Raw genomic sequence first — 20,314 nt, forward strand, 5'->3', positions numbered from 1 at the left:
TTTTTTTTTTAAGTTGTAGCTGGACACAATACTTTTATTTTTATTTATTTATTTTTATGTGGTGCTGAGGATCGAACCCGGTGCCTCACACATGCTAGGCAAGCACTGCATCACTGAGCCACACTCCAGCCCCAATTCTATTCTTTTTTTTTTTAAATAAAAAATATTTATTTTTTAGTTGTAGTTGGACACAATACCTTTATTTTAATGTGGTGCTGAGGATCGAGCCTAGGTGAGCGTTGTGCTCTACCGCTGAGCCACAACGCCAGCCTCACTATTCTATTCTTTAGCAATCATTTCTTTTTTTTTTTTTTTTCTTTTTTCTTCTGATACCAGGTATTGAACCTGGAGCATTTAACCACTGAGCCACATCTCCAGCCCTGTTTTAGAATTACAGGCATGCACCACTGGGCCTGACTTCCCTGAGATAATTCTAACATATATATGTTACAGAATATGATACTGTATCATATTCTCTGTTACCTGATGGTCTTTGTTCATGCTGTTGTCTCTCTATAAAGGGCCACTCTTCCCTTTTGGGGGAGTTGGCTCTACTATTCAGATATTAGCTTAGGCTTTAATGCCTCCAAAAGTCATCCTTCATCACCTTAGACCAGGCCTTGGGTTCAATTGCCTAAAACACACGTGCACACACACACACACAAATACACCCATGCACACACACATGCACACACACATATATTTATGTGAAGAAAGCTTCCAAACATTTTGAAATTGAACATTGTACTTTTTTGTGTGTGTGTATGTGCTGGAAATTGAACCCAGGGTGTCACACATGCTAAGCATGTGCTCTACAACTGGCCTGCATCTCCAGTCTATACATTTTAAAGTAGTCTCAAAGAAGAAATGTCAGTGGAAATTAGATTATATTTTCAACTGAATAATATTGAAAAGCAAACAGCCTATCAAAAGTTGTGGACTGAGGCTATATAGCTTAGTGGCAGAGTGCTTGCCTGGCATGTGTGAGGCACTGGGTTTGATCCTTAGTACCACATAAAAATAAATAAAATAAAAGCATCCTGTTCATCTACAACTACAAAAAATAATAAAAAAAACTTGTGTGATACAGCTAAAGCCATAATCAGAAGAAAATTTATTGCCTTAAATAATAAAAACTAAAATATTATGAACAACTTTATGTCAATGAGATGAAAATATAGATGAAATGGACAGATCCTTAGAAAAACACAATTTATACTGACATAGTAAATTGGAATATTGTTTTATCTGTGAAGGAAATTAAATCTGTAACTTAAATTTCTTAAAGAACACTTGGGCAAAAATGAGTGGATTTTTTTCTCAATTTTTATGGAGGAAATAACATTTTAACACGAACTTCTCAGAGAATAGGAGGAGGAAAAGATTTCCCAGTTAATTTTGTAAGTTTAGTAATCTTGGTCCTCTAGAGTTCCCCTTGGCTGTTAGATGTGTCTTAGAACACGATTTTCATGATAACCGTAGTGTGTTATCAGTTTCTAAACAGATATTACATACTTATTTATTTTTTGAGACAGGGTTACATTACATTGCCCAGGCTGGCCTTGAAGCCCTGTGCCAGGCAGTCCTCCTGACTCAGTTTCTGTGTACTTGGGACTATAGTTGCATACCATCATGCCAAGCTAAACAGATATTTAACACATCAAAATTTTTTATTCTCTTTTGTGAAGTCAAAAAATAGTTCCAGTGGTATGAAAGGTTCAGAGTACTAAATTATTTGCTCTTATATGTACATCAGCCAATTATAATAGTACAGTATTCCAAGAAGGAAACAGATAAACAGATTTTTGCTGAAGAAGTTTTTCCCCCAACTCAGGAAACTGTTATTTCATAGTGAGATTTAACTTAATTTTTTATTTGTATGTTTGTTTTTCTCCTGCAGACTCCATTAATAATATACCTCTTTCATTTCCTAATTGACTATGCTGAATTGGTATTTATGGTAAGTAGTCTTTCAGATAAATTCTATCAATCATTTATCTAATTTTGCAGTCTGTTTTTGTTTTGGTACGGGGGATTGAACCAGGGGCACTTGACCACTGAGCCATATTCCCAGCCCTGTTTTGTATTTTATTTAGTATTTTGTTTAGACTGGCTTAGAATTTGTGATCTTCCTGCTGGGATTACAGGCATGTGCCACCATGCCTGGCACAGTTTGTTATTTTTAAGGAAAAAATCTGCCTTACAAGCTTGGGAGTTTCTCAGAAATAAAAGTAAAATTTTATATTTTTAATTTGAAATCATTGAACTGTGGCAGAATTATGGAAGTGTGAGAAGCAATCTCTGACTTCTGACTTGCTCCGATTCGTTATTCTTCTTTAGAGCTTGGTTTCTAGATTATGCAGTCTTGAATTTTCTAGCTCCAAAATTCTGTGATTGGCTTTAATTGTTCCAGTATGGGGGAAATCCTAAGTGTCCTAACTGTTCTGCCAAGAGATTCTGTGAAGAGGACATAGGCCTTGATGGGACTTTTAGGAGGCAAGAATCTTGAATACTGAAATGACAGGACTGTGGTTGTTTTTTGTTTTTAAATATTTTTTAGTTGTAGATGGACATAATACCTTTATTTTACGTATTTATTATTTATGTGGTGCTAAGAATCAAACCCAGTGCCTCACATGTGCTAGGCAGGTGCTCTACCACTGAGCCACAACCCTGGCCCAGGACTATGTTTTGAGAGCATAGCAGTTTGAAACATTTGTCTAGTTTAGGGTTGAAAAATCTGGGTCAACAAATTCCTCTGGAGCTGGGGGTGTGTTTCAGTGGTAGAGCAAGCCTGGCATGGGTGAGGCCCTGGGTTTGATTCCCAGTACTAAGAAAAAAAAAAAGGAAATAATACATAGGAAGTCTACTGAGGTCTTTTTTTTTGTGTGTGTGTGTGTGTGTGTTTGTGTTGCTGGGGATTGAACCCATGGCCTTCTGCATGCCAGCCAGGTAATCTATCAACTGAGCTAAATCCCCAGCCCTACTGAGGTCTTCTTTAATAATTATATTGGTTCCTATTTATTGAGGACTTTTATTATGTGCTAGGCACTTACATACATGAGGCTTGCAAAGCAGTGGGTATTGTTCCAATTTTGTAGAAAACTTAAGTAACTTGTACTTTTAGAGCAGACACAGTGATTCACAAGACTTAAGTGGGCCTAGATGGGTTCTAATCTTCAGGGTTTTCCAGTTAGATCTCCCTGACTGGGTCTTACCTTTTAGTAATCAGAATGAGGGTTGACATTCTGCCTGACTGATCCACCAGAACTCTAGGGCCTGGCAGTATTCCAGTATCCCTGCATAACTGAGTTTTATATTTCCTTTTATTCTTCTTTCTTGACAGATAACTGATGCACTCACTGCTGTTGCCCTGTATTTTGCAATCCAGGACTTCAATAAAGTTGTGGTAAGTAATTAGCAGATAGGAAAAACTGGTGGAATTTGGTAACCTTCTGGTCTTTGTTATTACAAAGATTCAAAGGTCCTATACTTAAGCATCTAGCTGCTTTATAAACTAAGAAGTGGAAGTGAAGCTTCTGGTTGGTTCAGCTGTACTTGGAACGACAAACCCAAATCTATGAAAGTGTTTTACTAATACATCCAGAAAGTTCAGTCTTAATCTATGTAGCTTGTTATTATCCACACACCTGTGCAAATTGAGATTTTTTAGAACAGAGTTTTGCATGACAGTTATATTAGTGAGGCCCCTAAAAAATATTCCATTCTTTTTCACCAGTTTTTCTTTTCAAAGGAAAGTGAATTCTGCTTTTAACTCACTGTTAGGACTACTGAGGTAAAATTGGATTCTAGGATTCTATTTTATTTTTTGTGGTGCTGAGAATAGAACCTGGGGCCTTGAGCATGCTAGGCAAGTGCTTTACCACTGAATCATACCACCAGCCCCCAAAGAGTAGACTTTTTTGTACTGGAGATTGAACCCAAGGGTGCTTAACCACTGAGCTTCATCCCAAGCCCTTTTTTTAAAAATTTTGAGACAAGGTCTCACTAAATTGCTTAGGGTCTTGCTTAGTTGCTGAGGCTGGTTGCAAACTTGCCATCCTCCTGCCTCAGCCTCCTGAGCCACTGGGATTATAGGTATGTGTCATACCAAGCCCCAAAGAGTAATCTTAATCAGAAAATTTAGCATGTATTAAGTGCCTCTTAAAAGTATTTTTTTTTTAATATTTATTTTTTTAGGTGTAGATGGACACAACACAATGCCTTTATTTTTATGTGGTGCTGAGGATCGAACCCGGGTCCCGCCTGTGCCCGGTGAGCGCTCTAAAGCTGAGCCACAATCCCAGCCCCTATTAAAAGTATTGATGTAAACTTTAGTTTTAATCCTTATTTAATAGCCAGGAGGAATTGCATAGTAGAGACATTTTCCTTTTTCCTGGGTTCTGAGAGAGTTAACAGGTTAATCATGTATACTATCCATGTAATTACATATTTTTAAAAAGTTGGCTATAGCCTTTCTTGATTGGCTGGGAGCCATTGAGAGGATTTAGGCTGGGGTGAGATAAGGCTGCATTTCATTGGCATTGCCTGCTTGTGGTTCATTTTCACTTCTGTTAACAAGTAGTAGAACCAGAAATAGCAATTTGCCTTTCTGTGGCAATGGTCATCAGTAACAGGAAGCTGATAAATTCTAGAATTTTAGACCTCAGATTTTTAAAATATCTAGACCGAGGGTTTTTAATTTGGAGTCCATTTATAGGCTTAATAGGCCTATAAAATGCTAGAAATAGTATGAAAAATTGTATGTGTATGTGCATGTCTGATCTTTTCCAAGAGTCTGTGGCAGTTAATTGTTGCTCAGAGTTTTTGACTTCTGCTAAAGGATTAAGAACTACATTTTAGAGACTTAGTATCACTAAGGCTAATAGAGCATAACTTAAAAATTCTATAGGCTGAGCTGAAATGTGCTAACAGAATTCTCTTGAGGGTTACAGATGAAATAGCTGGGCCTGAAGTTCATAAGCTGAGAAATTCAGAGATAAATTAGCACTGGCTATTTTTTTTCTCCAAGATAGGTTATATATGTACACTCCAGTCTTTATTTGAGGTTAAAAAAATGCTAAAGTCAAGTGGCATGTTATCTGTAGCTTACTTTCAAATGGTTTGATAAGAAAAAAAATTATGCCTGTGTGTATGTGTGGAGATAAAAGAAATATGGCGAAATGTTAAGCAACTGGTAGATCTAGGTTTATTATTTGTTATTATGTTTATTATTTGATACTGGGGATTAAACTCAGGGTTGTTTTTCCACTGAGCTACATCCCCAGCTCTTTTTTAACTTTTTATTTTGAGATAGGACCTTGCTAAGTTGCTGAGGCTGGCCTTGAACTTGCAATCATCCTGCCTTAGCTTCTGGAGTCATGGGGGTTACAGTCATGCACCACCATACTCAGTGGTAGCTTTCATTTAAAAGTACAATCAGCCAGATCGTTTGTTGTTGTTGTTGTTACTAGGGATTGAACCCAGGGCGCTTAACTACTGAGCCACATCTCCAGCCTGCACCCCACCCTTCCTTGTTTTTGGAGACAGGACAGGAACTCACCAAGTTGCTTAGGGCCTCAGTAAATTGCTGAGGCTGGCTTGGAACTTGTGATCCTCCTGCCTCATCCTCCTGATCCACTTGGATTATAGGCGTATGCCATGCACCCAGCCAAATCTTTTCAACCAAATGTAAAACTGAAATGTGTTTTAATGAAACTTGATTAGAGATGGTAGTGTCATATGTTTATTCCTTGTTTTTCTCCCCTGTTCAACTATCATAAGAATACTACCTATTCCAATTAAAATAGGGCTTGGTGTGTGTGTTTGTGTATTTTGTGGAGTTGGGAATAGAACCCAAAGACTTATACATACTAGGCAAGCATTCTACCACTGTGAGCTATACCTCCAGCCTTCAAAACAGTTTTAATGGGGCAGGGGGAGCTTTATGGAGAAAAATAAAGTATGTTTCAGTTAGTTCCTAACAACCTGACTTCAGGTTGAGAACCTTTCATTTTAGAGTGCCAATTTTAATTACTTTGTTGTATCTCAGCTTATGTAGAGACCTAGAGTTTTTTTTTCTTTTCTTTCCATAATTTAAAAGAAAGAAAAGCAAATGAGTAATTGTCAGTATCTGTATTTTGATGCACAAAGATGTACTACTGTCATCGAGACTGAATTAAAATTTAGATTTTTTTTCCTTCATTCTGCGGCAAACAAACAAACAAACAAACAAAGGTATTATGTCCAACTACAATTACAGGAGAGATTAAAAGTAATCTGCAGGGTGGTAACCTGGGTGTGTTACCTTTGTGGTCATTAATCAGTTTGTATGCAGCTTTCCATTGTCTATATATTTTTTGTGTGGTGCTGAGGATCAAACCCAGGGCCTCGTGCTGAGCCGTAACCCCAGCCCCTATAATTGTTTTCAGTCTCATCATTGTCAGCTCTGCTGAATTGTTATAGAAATATTTGTCTTTGATTTTAAATTATACTCCCTCATTTATTTTTATATTTCTGATTTTCTTAGGGTTATATGTGCATGTATGTGTATATAATTATAAATTTCCTTAGATTCTAGCCACTTTCCTTTCTCCAGCTGAATGCAATGGAGATTTTTAAAAAAGGTGTTTTGCCTATGCTTGGGAGTCTGATAATTGGACCTCTGAGGCCAGCTATAATGGTGACCGTGGTTATGAGACTGAGGAAGAAAGTAAAGAGGGAGTGGACAACATAGGAACTATTCATCCCTCCTGGAGACTCGCATTTCAGAAGATTTTTCTGCTTTAAAGTACTGTCCTTGAGAAGATTGCATTTACAAGTCAGTCCTGCTGGCCCACCATCCCCGTTGCCCAAGGATCTACACATTCTTGGTAACTTCCATCTCTCAGTGCAGCCATGCTGGCTGGCTTCCAACCTGGGAATGGGTCTGCAGTCCCACTTGCCTCTCTGTCTGCCCCTAAATGAACTCCTATTCCTGTTCCTTCTTAATAGTTGCTTTTGTTGATCTCATCCTCTCCATGTTGTCTTCTTGCAGCAGAATGCTAGAGCTCTTAGTGGGCCTCCTTCCTTCTACACTTTTGCAGCTGTCCTCACTAAGTGCTTGGATTGCTGAGCCAACCCCCTTCTCTGATAAAAGCATATTAGTTTAAATTTTGTCCTTTTAATTAAACAACCCCAGCTGTGAATAGCACCATAAATATTATTGATGATTATCCCCACTATTTAACTTGAACTCTTGCCATAGTGAGAACAGGGAGATGATCAAAGGGATTTTTTTTGCAGGTTTTCCAACTAAGCCTTTACCTAAACCTGGGCAAGAAATATGGGGCTACCTGTATTCCTGAGATATTCTCTTGATTTTCTTTGGAATTGAAATATTTTCTTCTAAATTTTTAAAAGATTTTAAAAAAATTCTGACACATGGGGCTGGAGTTGTGGCTCAGGGGCAGAGTGCTTGCCCCTCACATGTGAGGCACTGGGTTTGATCCTCAGCACTGCATAAAAATAAATATACAAAATAAAGATATTGTGCACATGTGTAACTAATATATATATAATATATATGTCATACACACACACATATATTCTGACACATACTTGTGAACCTATTTTCAGCTTGAAGAAAAATTATGCCTGCAGTTAGTTACCTTTCCTATCTTCATCTTCTTATTTTCCCCTTTGACATAGCATGCCCAGTAATCATTGACAACCTTGTGGTTGTCATTCCTGCACACAGCCTTAACTTTTACAACTTTTATAAACATCCCTGAATAATGTATGGTCTTATTTTACATGGTTTTAACTTTATGTAATTGGTACTATGTACTATATAGTCTATTGTGATATGCTTATTTCATCATTAAATCTTTAACCATTCTCACACAGATAGTTAAGTGCTTGCTCTTCTGAAATACTCTAATAGGTTTCAGCATTAGTTTTACTGTTTAATGATTCTCTGATCATTAAATCATCAGGGCTACCCATCTGTGGTTCAGAGATTTTTTTAATCTATATTCTGACCTGTGTTTACTTATAAGGTTGCCTGTTGTTTTTTCATTCTGGAACACACCCATGAACTTGTTGTGACACGTCAGGAAGGCAAGAGCTTTCCACCCCCATCCCATCTTAACTCACTAGCTGCCCAGCCACATCCAGCTCTCCTCTTTCTCTTCATTGTGACCTTTTCACACCTCCTCTATGGAAGTTAAAAAAAAAATGAAATAGGAGAATGAGGAAGAAAACATAAGATACTGAGACATTTGGGATCATTCCACCTGGCTTAAACATAACTGCTTTGCTGATAAAATTTTTTTTTGAGTTTTTACACCACTGATGATAACTCTTCAAAATGGCTAAAAACTGGTTTTCCATTCATTCATTCATTCAGCCATTCAACAGATCTTTATTGTTCTCCCCCTGTGCCAGCTCGTAGGCATATATGGTGATAAAATAACATGGTCCCTACCCTCATGGAACTTATACTCTAGGGAGGGAGCCAGCATTAGTCAGTTACATAAATAAATGAAATAGTTATAACTTTGAAGAATGCTGTGAAAGAATGTGTACCATAGGGTTTTTTGGTTTTTTTTTTCTTTTCTCTGAGGAACTGATGATTTAACTGGCCTCTAAAGGCTGTGTGGGAGTTATGTAGGGAAAGAGAAGAGGTCCAATGCAAAGACTTAAGGGCAGGAGAAGTGGTGACATGTTCATGGTGCTAGGAAGTAGGGAGAATGTGTATGAAATTAGCCTGGAGAGTGGGTCCAGACCAGGCAGTGTCCTATAGGCCATGGCAAGGACTTCTTGTCTTCATCCTAAAAGCAGTGGGAAGTCATTTGTTTCATGTGTTTTGTCTTTTTTTTTTTCCCCCCCTAGTTTAAAAAGCAGAAACTCCTCTTAGAACTGGACCAGTATGCCCCAGATGTGGCTGAACTCATCCGAACCCCTATGGAAATGCGTTATATCCCTCTGAAAGTGGCCCTGTTGTAAGTATTCCCTGATAAATCAGGGCTCAGTGCCAGTGAATGTGAGGAAAATCTGATGAGACTTTCCCATGTTGTTTGTTGTATTTTTGGAGATTTGCAGTCTTAGTCATCAAGTATTTGCTTTAGTTCTATTGCACAACTGGGGTTCTGGCCAGCAAAAGAGACAGAGCCATTTTGTCTTTGTTGGGACAAAGACTCACACAGGGACATACACAATCAAACCCTTCACAAATGCTTTCTGATTTGGTGCTGATCTGGGCTCTAGCTTACTTGTGACCAGTGTTTCTTAAAGCGGGGGAAAAAGTTCTTTAATTGTGATGTATGAGTTGAATAAAATTCTGGTCTTTATGTGGTTATTGTTTCAAGCAGCTCCTATGTATAATTTTGTCCCCCATTTGTGGTTCAGAAAACTGAAGTAAAATGTCAAGTAAACCTTGTGCTCTACATGTGTAATATGAAATGAATTCATTCTGCCATCATGTATAACGAATTAGAATAAATAAATAATTTTTAAAAATGTCCATCCCAGTTGTGTCACTAGTGTGGAGGAGTGGAACTTATTGAGAGGCTTTATGAAAGAATTTTCTAGGAGTATTCAGTGCTGCCAGTAAGTTTAATTCTTTCATCTATTCTTATTTTCCTGAAATAGGCAAATGTGAATTATCATTCAGTCAACTAATAGTTGTCTTTTTTGGGGGGTACTTGTGATTAAACTTAAGGGTGCTTTACCACTGAGCTATATCCCCAGCCCTTTTAATTTGTTATTTGGAGTCAGGATCTTGCTAAGTTGCTGAGGCTGTCCTAGAACTTGTGATCTTCCTGCCTCAGTCTCCCAAGTCACAGTGGTGACACTATGTGCCACTACACCTGGCAACTAATAGTCATTGAATATCAATAATTGCTAGTTTCTAGGAATACACAGTAAACAAAACAGACAAGTTTCTTCATGGAAAAATCATGCCCTTAGAACTCTTCAGAATTAGAAGGGAACTTATGAGGAGATTTTACTCAACCCTCTGCTCTGTGTGAATTTCCTGTTTCATATAGGTGTCTTGATAGCTCCTTCTTGAACATCACCTGCTATTCAGAAATGACTTGATTTTCCTCCCACTGAACAATTTTGGAGTATTCAGGTCACATCTCTATATTTTAGAAATATTGTTGGGAACTCCTTTAGTAGAACCAGAGATTTAGCAACATTATGAGTCCTTATAGACTCTTGTCTCCTTTGGGTAGTTTTGTAATAGCAGCAGCCATTTGTTTAAAGGTTGTGTAACAAGCCTATCTGTAGTTGCTGGAAAAAAAAAAAAAAAAAACTAACAATTTCTAGGCCTTTGGCTTTAGAACTGCTAATCTTACAGTACTGGGAGGTATTGGATTTAAGGTCTTTATTTGTGAATAATAATTATAATCTCTCCCCAAGACACTGGTATGTTTCTTCCTGTCTGATAATCAGAATTATGTAACTGGCCTCCCTTTTACTTTTTCTGCCAGGAAAATCAGCCAGATTTGAAGCTGATTATTAAAATGCTTTAGAAGACCATTGGTCTTCTTTCCCTTGCTTTGTTTTCTCCTTTTATTTTTTTCCTCTGGTCTTGATCATGGCTATTTTTATTTTACTACTATTTTTGTTATCTGTTTTCATTTAGCTGCTGCAAATCCTTTGTATAAGCGGGATAGAAATATATACAAATAATGCATTATGACTGTACAAAATTTCTCAACTCACACGCATTTCAGATTAGTTTCCACAGTCCTTTCCTTCCCACCTCAGGAAAAGAATAAGTGTTTTGGCTCCCTCCCAGTGGAAGGTTAGGATGTCCTATGAAATCAGATGGCAACTGGCTTGTTGAATTCAGTGGGTACTTAATTCTCTCTTTGGAGTCTGCCTCAGTGGGAACTGCTTGACTACTAAGAAGAACGTAGTAGAAAGAACTTTGGCTTTTAAGGGCTTTGAAGCCAAAGAGACCTAATTTTGAATGTACATACTAACTTGTAAAACCTTGGACAAGTTACACATAACCACGGAATCTCACTTCCTCATTTGCAAAACGGGAGTAATGTTATTGCTTGTTTATAGGATCTCTGTAATGATTAAATATAACTGTTTTCCACATTGTACATAGCATAATTTTCTTTTTGCTTATTGACCCCTAACCTCCACTCGATTCTATTTACTTGTGAGAACACATTTCAAAGAAGTTGCCTTCCTTTTAGTGTGCTTTAAGTACACTTCTTAAACTTCCTGGCTGTGGTAGCCAGGACTCCCTGGTCCATTGACCAGGATTACTAATGCTAAATATGTGTGTTCTTCCCCAGCTATCTCCTAAATCCCTACACGATCTTGTCTTGTGTTGCCAAGTCTACCTGCGCCATCAACAACACCCTCATTGCTTTCTTCATTTTGACCACGATAAAAGGTAAGGCCCTAAAGGAGAGTATGTAAAGCTCAGTTCCTGATTTATGCAAAGCAACACTTAATATTTTTAAAAATTACGTATTTAATAGAAGATTATTATAGAAAATTTATATAAACGAAGAGGAAAAAAATAATTTAGATGTCCTGAAAAATCTACCTAAGAGGCACGCTATAAACATAGTTGTTTAAAAAAAAATTAAAAAGTTGTGGGCTAGGGATATAGCTCAGTTGGTAGAGTGCTTGCCTTGCATGCATAAAGTCCCTGGGTTTGATCCTCAGCACCACAAAAAAAAAAAAAAAAAAGGCTTATAATGAAAATAGTAGTCTTCTGTCATTCTCCTCTCATCCCCCACCCCCCATCTTGTTGAAGCAACTGCTTTCTGATAATTTCATATTTCTGAGTGAAAACTTATATTGCTATTTCATGTATTATAAATTTTAGACATTATTGCATTCCTGTTATAGGAAATAGTTAGTTCTATTGTACCAAAATCCCTACTTCTCTTTTGCCTGATTTTCCAACTATAGTTATATCACAGTTTTGATTAAATGAGTAGCCAGTTGCTAGAGGTGTAGTTCAGTGGTTGAGTGCCTGCTTAGCATGCACAAGGCCCTGGGTTTGATCCCCAGTGCACGTGTGAACATACACACACACACACACACAAATCTGTAGTTAGTAACTGGTGTTTTATGATACTTTATGATACTATATATCTATGTATTTTTTTTTTCACTATTGGGCAAAGTAGCAACTATGATTACTTTCTCCTTGTTATACAACCTTTTATTTTAACCTAGGATTAATGATTGTCTTTTAGTTCTTGTTCAGTTTCTTTCTTTCTTTTTTTTTTTTTTTTAACCAATCATTGTTTTTTTCCTTCTAAATCTGTCAAGTACCTACCAGTGTTTTTTTAGAACACTTAAATACATCAAGCAGTCTGTCAGTTTCATTATTTTTCTGGAGACCTCTCTCACATATCCTCCCAGTCTGGCCTGGTTATTCTCTAGTTCGGGTACAAAGCTGTCATACTGGAATTTCCCTTCATAATTCTGTGTTATATCCTTCTTTTCTGGGTTCACTTTTTCCTTTATTGTTTTGTTCCTCTGTTTTGCTGACTTGCATCCAGTAGTAGTAGTCTAAGAAAATGTGTATGAGACAGATGTTTGGAGTCATTCTGTATCTGAAAAATATATTTTTTCTAGTTTAGCACCAAATTAATAGTTGGGTAGGATAAGAATGTTAGACTGGAATAACTTTTTCTTCAGAATTTAATTTTTAAGTTTACTTTAATTTCTTTCTTTCTTTTTTTTTTTTAACCCCTATCTAGTACTAGGGATTTAAACTAGGGCTTCACACATGCTAGGCACGTGCTGTATCACTATGCTACATCCCATCCCTTCCTTCAGAATTTTGAACACATTGCTTTACTATCTTCTAGAATCTTGATTGCTATTGGGCATTTTGATGGTATTACATATGGTCCAGTTTTTCTTTCTGAAAGATTTAGAATATTCTTTTTAACTATGGTGTTTTGAAATTTTGAGATGCTGTATCTTAATGTGAGTCTGTTTTCTTTCATTATGCCTGGGTATTTGGTTGGCCCTTTCAGTATGGAAACTAGTGTTTTTTAGTTCTATAAAGTCTTCCTGTGCTATTTTTTTTTTTTTTTTTTTTGGTACCAGGGGTTGAGCTAGGGGTGCTTAACTACTGAGCCACATCCCCAGCTCTTTTTATTTTTTAATTTTGAGACAGGGTCTCGCTGAGTTGCTCAGGGACTCACTCAGTTGCTGAGGCTGGCTTTGAACTTGTGATCCTACTGCCTCAGCCTCCTGATCTGCTAGGATTACAGGCATGCACTACTGCACCCATCATAAATGTCACTTTAATAGAACTGAGTGCAAAAATAAACTGAGGTGGGGCTGGGGTTGTGGTTTAGCTGTAGAGTGCTTGCCTAGCATGTGTGAGGCCCTGGGTTTGATCCTCAGCACCACATAAAACATAAATAAATAAAATAAAAAAGATATTAAAAATAATTTTAAAAAAATAAAATAAACTGAAGATATGCTCTCTGAGAGTACACATAATAGGAGTCTTACACAAAAGTGTGAAGAGTGACATTTAAAAAAATTTTTTTTTTTTAATTCCCTTTTGACTTGATAGAAAGGCTTTATTTTTGAGGGGAAAATATATAAATAAGTTACATGAATCTCTTTAAAAGTCACATTGTTTTTCATTCCATAGAGCAATTTTTTTTTAATTTAAAAATTTATTTTTTAGAAGTAGTTGGACACAATACCTTAATTTTGTTTATTTATTTTTATATGTTGCTGAAGTTCGAACCCAGGGTCTTGGACGTGCTAGTCAAGCCCTCTACCCCTGAGCCACAATCCCAGCCCCCGCAAAGAGCAATTTTTTTTTAAATATCTTTTTTTTGAGAGAGAGAGAGAGAGAGAGAATTTTTTTTTTAATATTTATTTTTCAGTTTTCGGCGGACACAACATCTTTGTTTGTATGTGGTGCTGAGGATCGAACCCGGGCCTCACGCATGCCAGGCTAGTGCGCTACCGCTTGAGCCACATCCCCAGCCAAAGAGCAATTTAAAAAAAAACATTTATTATGTGACTCTAGATTTTGGTTGAATGAATTCATAGACATTTTTATATAATATTGTACATACAGTTTTGTTTTACTTTTTAACATTTATTTTGTATAAATAATGTTTGACATTGGATGACATGTATTTTCATTTTCTTTAAATTTAGTTTTTTTTTCCCAAAATAAGTAGTTCAAGTACTTAGTAAAATAAAAGAAATTAAATATATCAAATGAAAAGTAATAGTCTCCTTACTGTACCTCACTTCTACCTGAGACGGTGGCTCCATTTCTCATGCACATTTGTCCTAGAGTCCCAGCTCTTTCCTTTTACTGAACATTTGTTTTCCATTGTTGGCTACTATAAATAGAGACTATCACAAACAACATTCCTAATCTGTTAAAATATTTGAAGAGTTCTATTTTAGCTGGAACTCTGAACCACTCTGGCCTTTTGAGTTTATTAATAATTCCTACTAACAGTATATATAGTAAAACTAGTTCATTTACAAATTCTACAAATCAGATTTCTGTATTTCACATTTGTGCTTTCTCACTGGATATTTAATAAAATTAACAGAAGAATAGTTCACTATATTAAAAAGAAAACAATTGGGAAGATTCACAAGAGAAGGAATATAAAAATAACTAAAAAAAATCCTGAAAAATTTTTCAACTTCATAGAAAAGTAATAGAGAAAAGCAAATTGAAATATATATGACTTTTTTTTTTTTTTTCTTGTGGTGCTGAGGATTGAACCCAGAACCTCACACATGCTAATCAAGCTCAGCCTGAACTATGCCCCTCACCTACAGGTGACTCTAAAAATATTTTATTTTATTTTATTATTTTTTTTAATGATATACTGTAATTATTTTTTAATACCTTTATTTTTATTTATTTATTTTTATGTGGTGCTGAGGATCGAACCCAGGGCCTCACACGTGCTAGACGAGCGCTAAGCCACAATCCCAGCCCCAAAATTTTATTTTTGACCTTTGAAATTGGCAGAGATTTTAGAAGATAATTCTATCAACTGGCAGAGGTTCTATCAAATAGGCATTCTCCCACTTGGTACATTGACTGATAAATTTGTATAACCCTCTTTGGAAGCAGTTTGGCAGTAATCTTAAACTGCTTGTACTTTTGATTTGTTATTTCTACTTTTAAGAGCCTATCCTACATTAATCCAGAAATATGTGTAAAACTTTATAGTACAAAGTCATTAGTCGACAATTATTTATGATTGAAAAAACCATAAAGTACTTCAAAGTAGAGGAATTCCTGTTTAAGTAAAATATAATTGTTTTATCCATGTAATGGGTACATAATATTAATTAATTAATTAATTTTAATTGATTAATAAATTAATTAATTAAAATTAATTAATTAATTTTTTGGTGCTAGAGATCAATCCTAGGACCTCACACATGGTAGCCAAACACTTTACCACCAAGCCACTTCTCCAGCTCAGTGAATATTTTCAAATAATTGTAAATTGGTTGAGGCAGAGAATCACAATTTCAAGACCAGCCTGAGCAACTTAGACCTTGTCTCAAAAGAGAATTTAGCTAGGCTGGTGGTTCATGCCTGTAATCCCAGTGACCCAGGAAGCAAAGATTGAAGGGTAGAGGCTGAGATTGTGGCTCAGTGGTAGAGTGCTTGCCTTGCGTGAGATACTGTGTTCAATCCTGGGAACCACATAAAAATAAACAAATAAAATAAATGTATTTTTAAAAAAAGATTGAAGGCTGGGGTTGTAGCTCAGCGGTAGAGTGCTCGCCTAGTATGTGTGAGGCCCTGAGTTCGATCCTCAGCACTACATAAAAATATATAAATAAAATAAAGGTATTGTAGCTAAAAGATTGAAGGATAGCAAGTTCAAAGCCTACTTAGCAACTTAGGGAGACTCTCTCAAAATAAAAAAAGATTGGTATTATAACTCAGTAGTAAAACACTCCAGGTTCAATCCCTAGTATCTTAAAAATAAACTAAGAAATAAAATTTAAAGGCTGACACAATGACACACACCTATAATCCCAGCTACTTGGGAGGCTAAGGCAGAAAGATGATAAGTTCAAGGCCAGCCTCAACAACTAAATGAAACCCTGTCTCAAAAATTAAAAGGGTTGAGGATATAATGCAGTGGTGAAGGGCCTCAGTTTCAATCCCCAGTACCATAAAAGAAAAAAAAAAAAAATTAGGACTTGGAGTGTAGTGGTAGAGTGTTTACTTAGCATGCATGAGGCTCTGGATTCAATCCCAGTATTACCAAAAAAAATTTGTGAAAATACATTTGTAGTTTAAGCAGAATACAGAGTCATATATTGTAATTAACTTCAACTATATTAAAATGATAATAAAAATACAAAATAGACCCCCAAAAGATAATAGTTGTCTTTTTTAAAAATATTTTTTTAGTTGTCAATGGACCTTTATTTAATGAATGTATTTATATGTGGTGTTGAGAATCAAATCAAAAGAGGTTCTGGGTTAGGACTTGCTTGTTAAGAAAACAGAAGGATGTACTATCAGAAGGCACACAGGTAATTAAGAACTCAGGCTGCTCTTATGTTAGACTGATCTGGTAGCTAATTGTAGCTCCATGCTAGGCGAGCACTTTACCACTGAGCCACAATCCCCAGCCCCAATACTTGTCTTTGTAAAGTAAGTTTTTAGTGGATTTTTCATTACTATTTTATTCCAAAGTTTCTTAAGTGAGCACATAATTAAAAATAAGTTAAATTTACTTGAGTGATAAGAAGATAGGAACAGTAGAAGTCCCTAGACTTCCATGAAGTAGGTGCTACACAGAAGGGAATGACCTTATTTGTTATGTCCTCTTGAATTTTACCTACTCTTCCTTGACTTACTTTGTAGTAGCCCAGGATCACCTGGGACACACAGAGAAATGAAGTCCAAGCCAAGCTCAGGCCATTGTATTATGATGTCCTTATCAGAGTGTTGGCAGGGAAACATAGGTCTGTGGGAAGGGCTGATGTTAGTTTTAGTGGAGCAGCTTGGATTTCACTTTGAAGACTGTTGCTTTGGTCAGAAAGTATTCTGCCTTTCAGTGAGCTAATTAAAATACTCCATTCCTGTGCAGAAGTCTTCATTCAGCTTTAAAAAGGAAAATAGATCTTAATGGGTGCTGCTGCTTGTTCACCATTGGTGTTTTTCAACAATGAGATATTCCAGACTAGAAATTCTTAGTTTGCCACCTGAAGATCCTTTCATCTTCCCTTATTCCACCAAAAGAGGTTCTGGGTTAGGACTTGGCTTGTTAAGAAAACAGAAGGATCAGGATGTACTATCAGAAGGCAGACAGGTGATTAAGAACTCAGACTGCTCTTATGTTAGACTGATCTGATAGCTAATTGTAGCTCCACTGATTCCAAGGCTATAACACCTTGGGCAAGTCACTTTATAGTTGTGGTCCTCAGTTTCCTTATGTGTACCATGGGGATTGAAATAGCCTCTATCTACTGAGTGAATGTAAAGAATGATTCAGTCACCAGTACCACCCATCCACCCACACAAAATGAATGAGATGGTGCATGCTTTGCAAGTAGTGGCAATAGTTGGTGATATTATTGTCACTTTCTAAAGACTCTTTGAGATCTATAAAGGGTCTCAGGAAAGATAAGGAAGAAAATTAGAAGGAGAGCTTCTCTTGTTAGAGTGCAATCTTGATGATCCTGAAGCCTGTCGATCCTATCACTTCCATTTGGGATTCTTGTAGAGGAAAACCCTGCAGTGGAGTCCTAGAAGACTCAAGGACCCAAAAGAGAAGCAGCCCAAGATCAGGTTTGTCAGATTGACCGAATTTCGAAGTCTGCTTATTCTAATTACCATCTCTGTAGTCTTGTGCAGATAATGCAGCCTCAGGACTTTCCATTTGATTAAGAGATCTACTTCCTAGAGTGAGAGAAGGAGTACATGAGAAACTTGAAATGCTCAGCCTCTCTGCTTAGCAGAATCCATTCAACAAATAGTTGTTTTGTGTATTGTAATTTTTCAAAAATATTTTCAGTTATAGATGGATACAATATCTTTATTTTATTTTAATGTGGTGCTAAAGATCGAACCCAGTGCCTCACATGTGCTAGGCAAGCACTCTACCACTGAGCCACAACTCTAGCCCCTGTGTATTATAATTTTTATGGTTCAGTCAGAGATTGAAATCCAGAGGGTGGTGTAGTGATGTAGTTAAGGAATGTGAGTTCTTGCGTGAGACAATCTGGGTTCAGATCCTATTCCTGTTGTTCAGTAGCTTTGTGACCCTGGGCAAACAATTTCTGTCCTTCAGTTTCCTCATCTATAAGATGAGAATAGTAATAAGACCTAATTCCTGTAGTAATGGAAAGACTAAATGACTTAAGACATGTGAAGTGCTGACAGTTGTGGCTGGAACAGAACACCTTCATCATCAGTAGTGTGGATGGGCTTCCCTGAGAGATCCTGTTCTGTTAGAAAAGCACACTTGGCAAGGGATGTAGTACATTGGGCCCTGCTCCTGGCATCACCTCGTACTCTTGGGAAGTCTTGCTTGTTGCCTCAGACCCTGGTGCAACTTCCTTTTCTGATAGTCCTGTGGGACCTTAGCCCTTTTGATCATATTCCAGTCTGTCCCACTGCCTGCTCTGGGATGGGTCACTGGTGTTACTCAGTCTCTGATTCTCCTCTCACTCTCCTTGAAGTCCATGTCCTGAAGAGTCCCCATGGCCCTCCTTGGCTGCATTCTTGCTCTGCCCTGCAACTGTACTACCAATTCAGGCCAGATCAAGGTGCCAACTGTAGAGGTACATCGTTATCCCAAGGCTTGCTGAGGCTTGTCCTGGCCCCCATCCTAATACAGAGAGTTAGAAAACATATTAAGATCTAGATTGCGTAGATAATGACATTCCTTGATACCACAGCCAATGCACATACCCCCCTTGACTGATTTACTCTAATGTTCCTGTGGTCAGGCTAAAGGCCAAGCCTTGTTCAAAACCTACTGCCTGAACATCTGGGCTGCAGTTACAGACAATGGTAAATTGTATCATTTTTGGGTAAAACTCATAACCCTGTTGGCACAGTTCCTTCCTCACAAGGCTCCTTCTCAGGCATTATTTCGAAAGTTCTGTCTGGGCCTGTAGATAGATATTTTTGGATGATTGTGCAAACTAAGCTCTCCATGATCTGACCCCTGTCTGCTTACTGAGACTTTTTGGATGCAACTTTTTATTGAAGTATAACATTATATAGAAAATGTCCAAATCATTAGTGTAGAGGTAAATGAATTTTTACAAAATGATGAATTCCAACATTCAGATTAAGAGGCAGAATGTTACCAGCACCCACAGGATCGGATCCCCTTTTGGATCCTCTTCCAATCACTCCTCTTAGCTCTCCTTGTTTAGCCATGCTGATCTAGTTACCATTTCACCCACCCGCAGCATACCATTCTCTCTCATGCTCCTGCCCCTACACATGCTGTTTCCTTGGATGCCAGGCCTCGCCTCCTCACTGCTCAAAACTCAGGTGTCAACTTCCCCTGATGGGCTAGGTCTGCTTCCTGTACTTTCCTCCCATGTTTTGTAATTGTTTACTGGGAGATCCCTGAAGTCAGAGACTGAGTCACCAGTCTCCCTGGCACTCAGCACATGCTTGCCATAGAGCAAACTCCAGCAGTGTTTTCTTATTATACAGTTTTTCTAAAATATTTGAAGTCATATTTTACTTTTCTTTTTTATCTTCCCTGTCCCTACCTCGAGCACATGCCATTCCAACTTTCTGCCTTCCTAACCATCCTTCTTGCCTCTTCTGGCTTATCTGAAAACATATTAACTCTTTCTTTCTTAGTTGTTGTTGTTTTGAGCCAGGGACTGAACCCAGAGTGAGAGAAGGAGCTACATCCCCAGCCCTTTTCATTTTTTCTTTTGAGACAGGTCTCACGAAGTTGTTGAGGCTGACCTTGAACTTGTGATCCTCGTGCCTTAGCCTCCCAAGTTACTGGGATTACAGATGTGTGCCACTATCTCCAATGAATTGTGATTTCTATCTCAGAAAAGCTGTTACAAGAAAATGAACCAAAAAAGTAAAGGTTTACCAATGTTGTGATGTTTCCTGAGGGGCTTTTTTTTTTGAGGGCACATAAGACTTTATTCAAATTTTGGTATATGAACGCAAACAAAGAGAATGACTTCAGGAGAAAAGGAAACTACATAAGAACAAACAAGATGCAGGCTGGAGGCATAGCTTGGTGTTAGGTTCAATTTTTTTTTTAAACATGCAAAATGTATTAACACAGACATACACATTCTGCCTCTTAAT

The 20,314-nt window shown here is 37.3% G+C and overlaps 1 protein-coding gene across 1 annotated transcript in view; it reads left to right on the top strand.

Annotated features, from left to right (window-relative positions):
• The window catches only part of Pigu (phosphatidylinositol glycan anchor biosynthesis class U), a 79,442-nt gene that overhangs the window by 14,325 nt on the left and 44,803 nt on the right, over positions 1-20,314 (top strand). The window contains exons 3-6 of the mRNA XM_015481500.2: positions 1,901-1,960; positions 3,347-3,409; positions 8,875-8,984; positions 11,304-11,404. Of these exons, the coding sequence (XP_015336986.2) occupies positions 1,901-1,960; positions 3,347-3,409; positions 8,875-8,984; positions 11,304-11,404 (334 nt within the window). The remainder of the gene's footprint in view (positions 1-1,900; positions 1,961-3,346; positions 3,410-8,874; positions 8,985-11,303; positions 11,405-20,314) is intronic.

This window comes from Marmota marmota, unplaced genomic scaffold, assembly GCF_001458135.2.
Source record: "Marmota marmota marmota unplaced genomic scaffold, marMar, whole genome shotgun sequence".
NCBI classification, from domain to species: domain Eukaryota; kingdom Metazoa; phylum Chordata; class Mammalia; order Rodentia; family Sciuridae; genus Marmota; species Marmota marmota.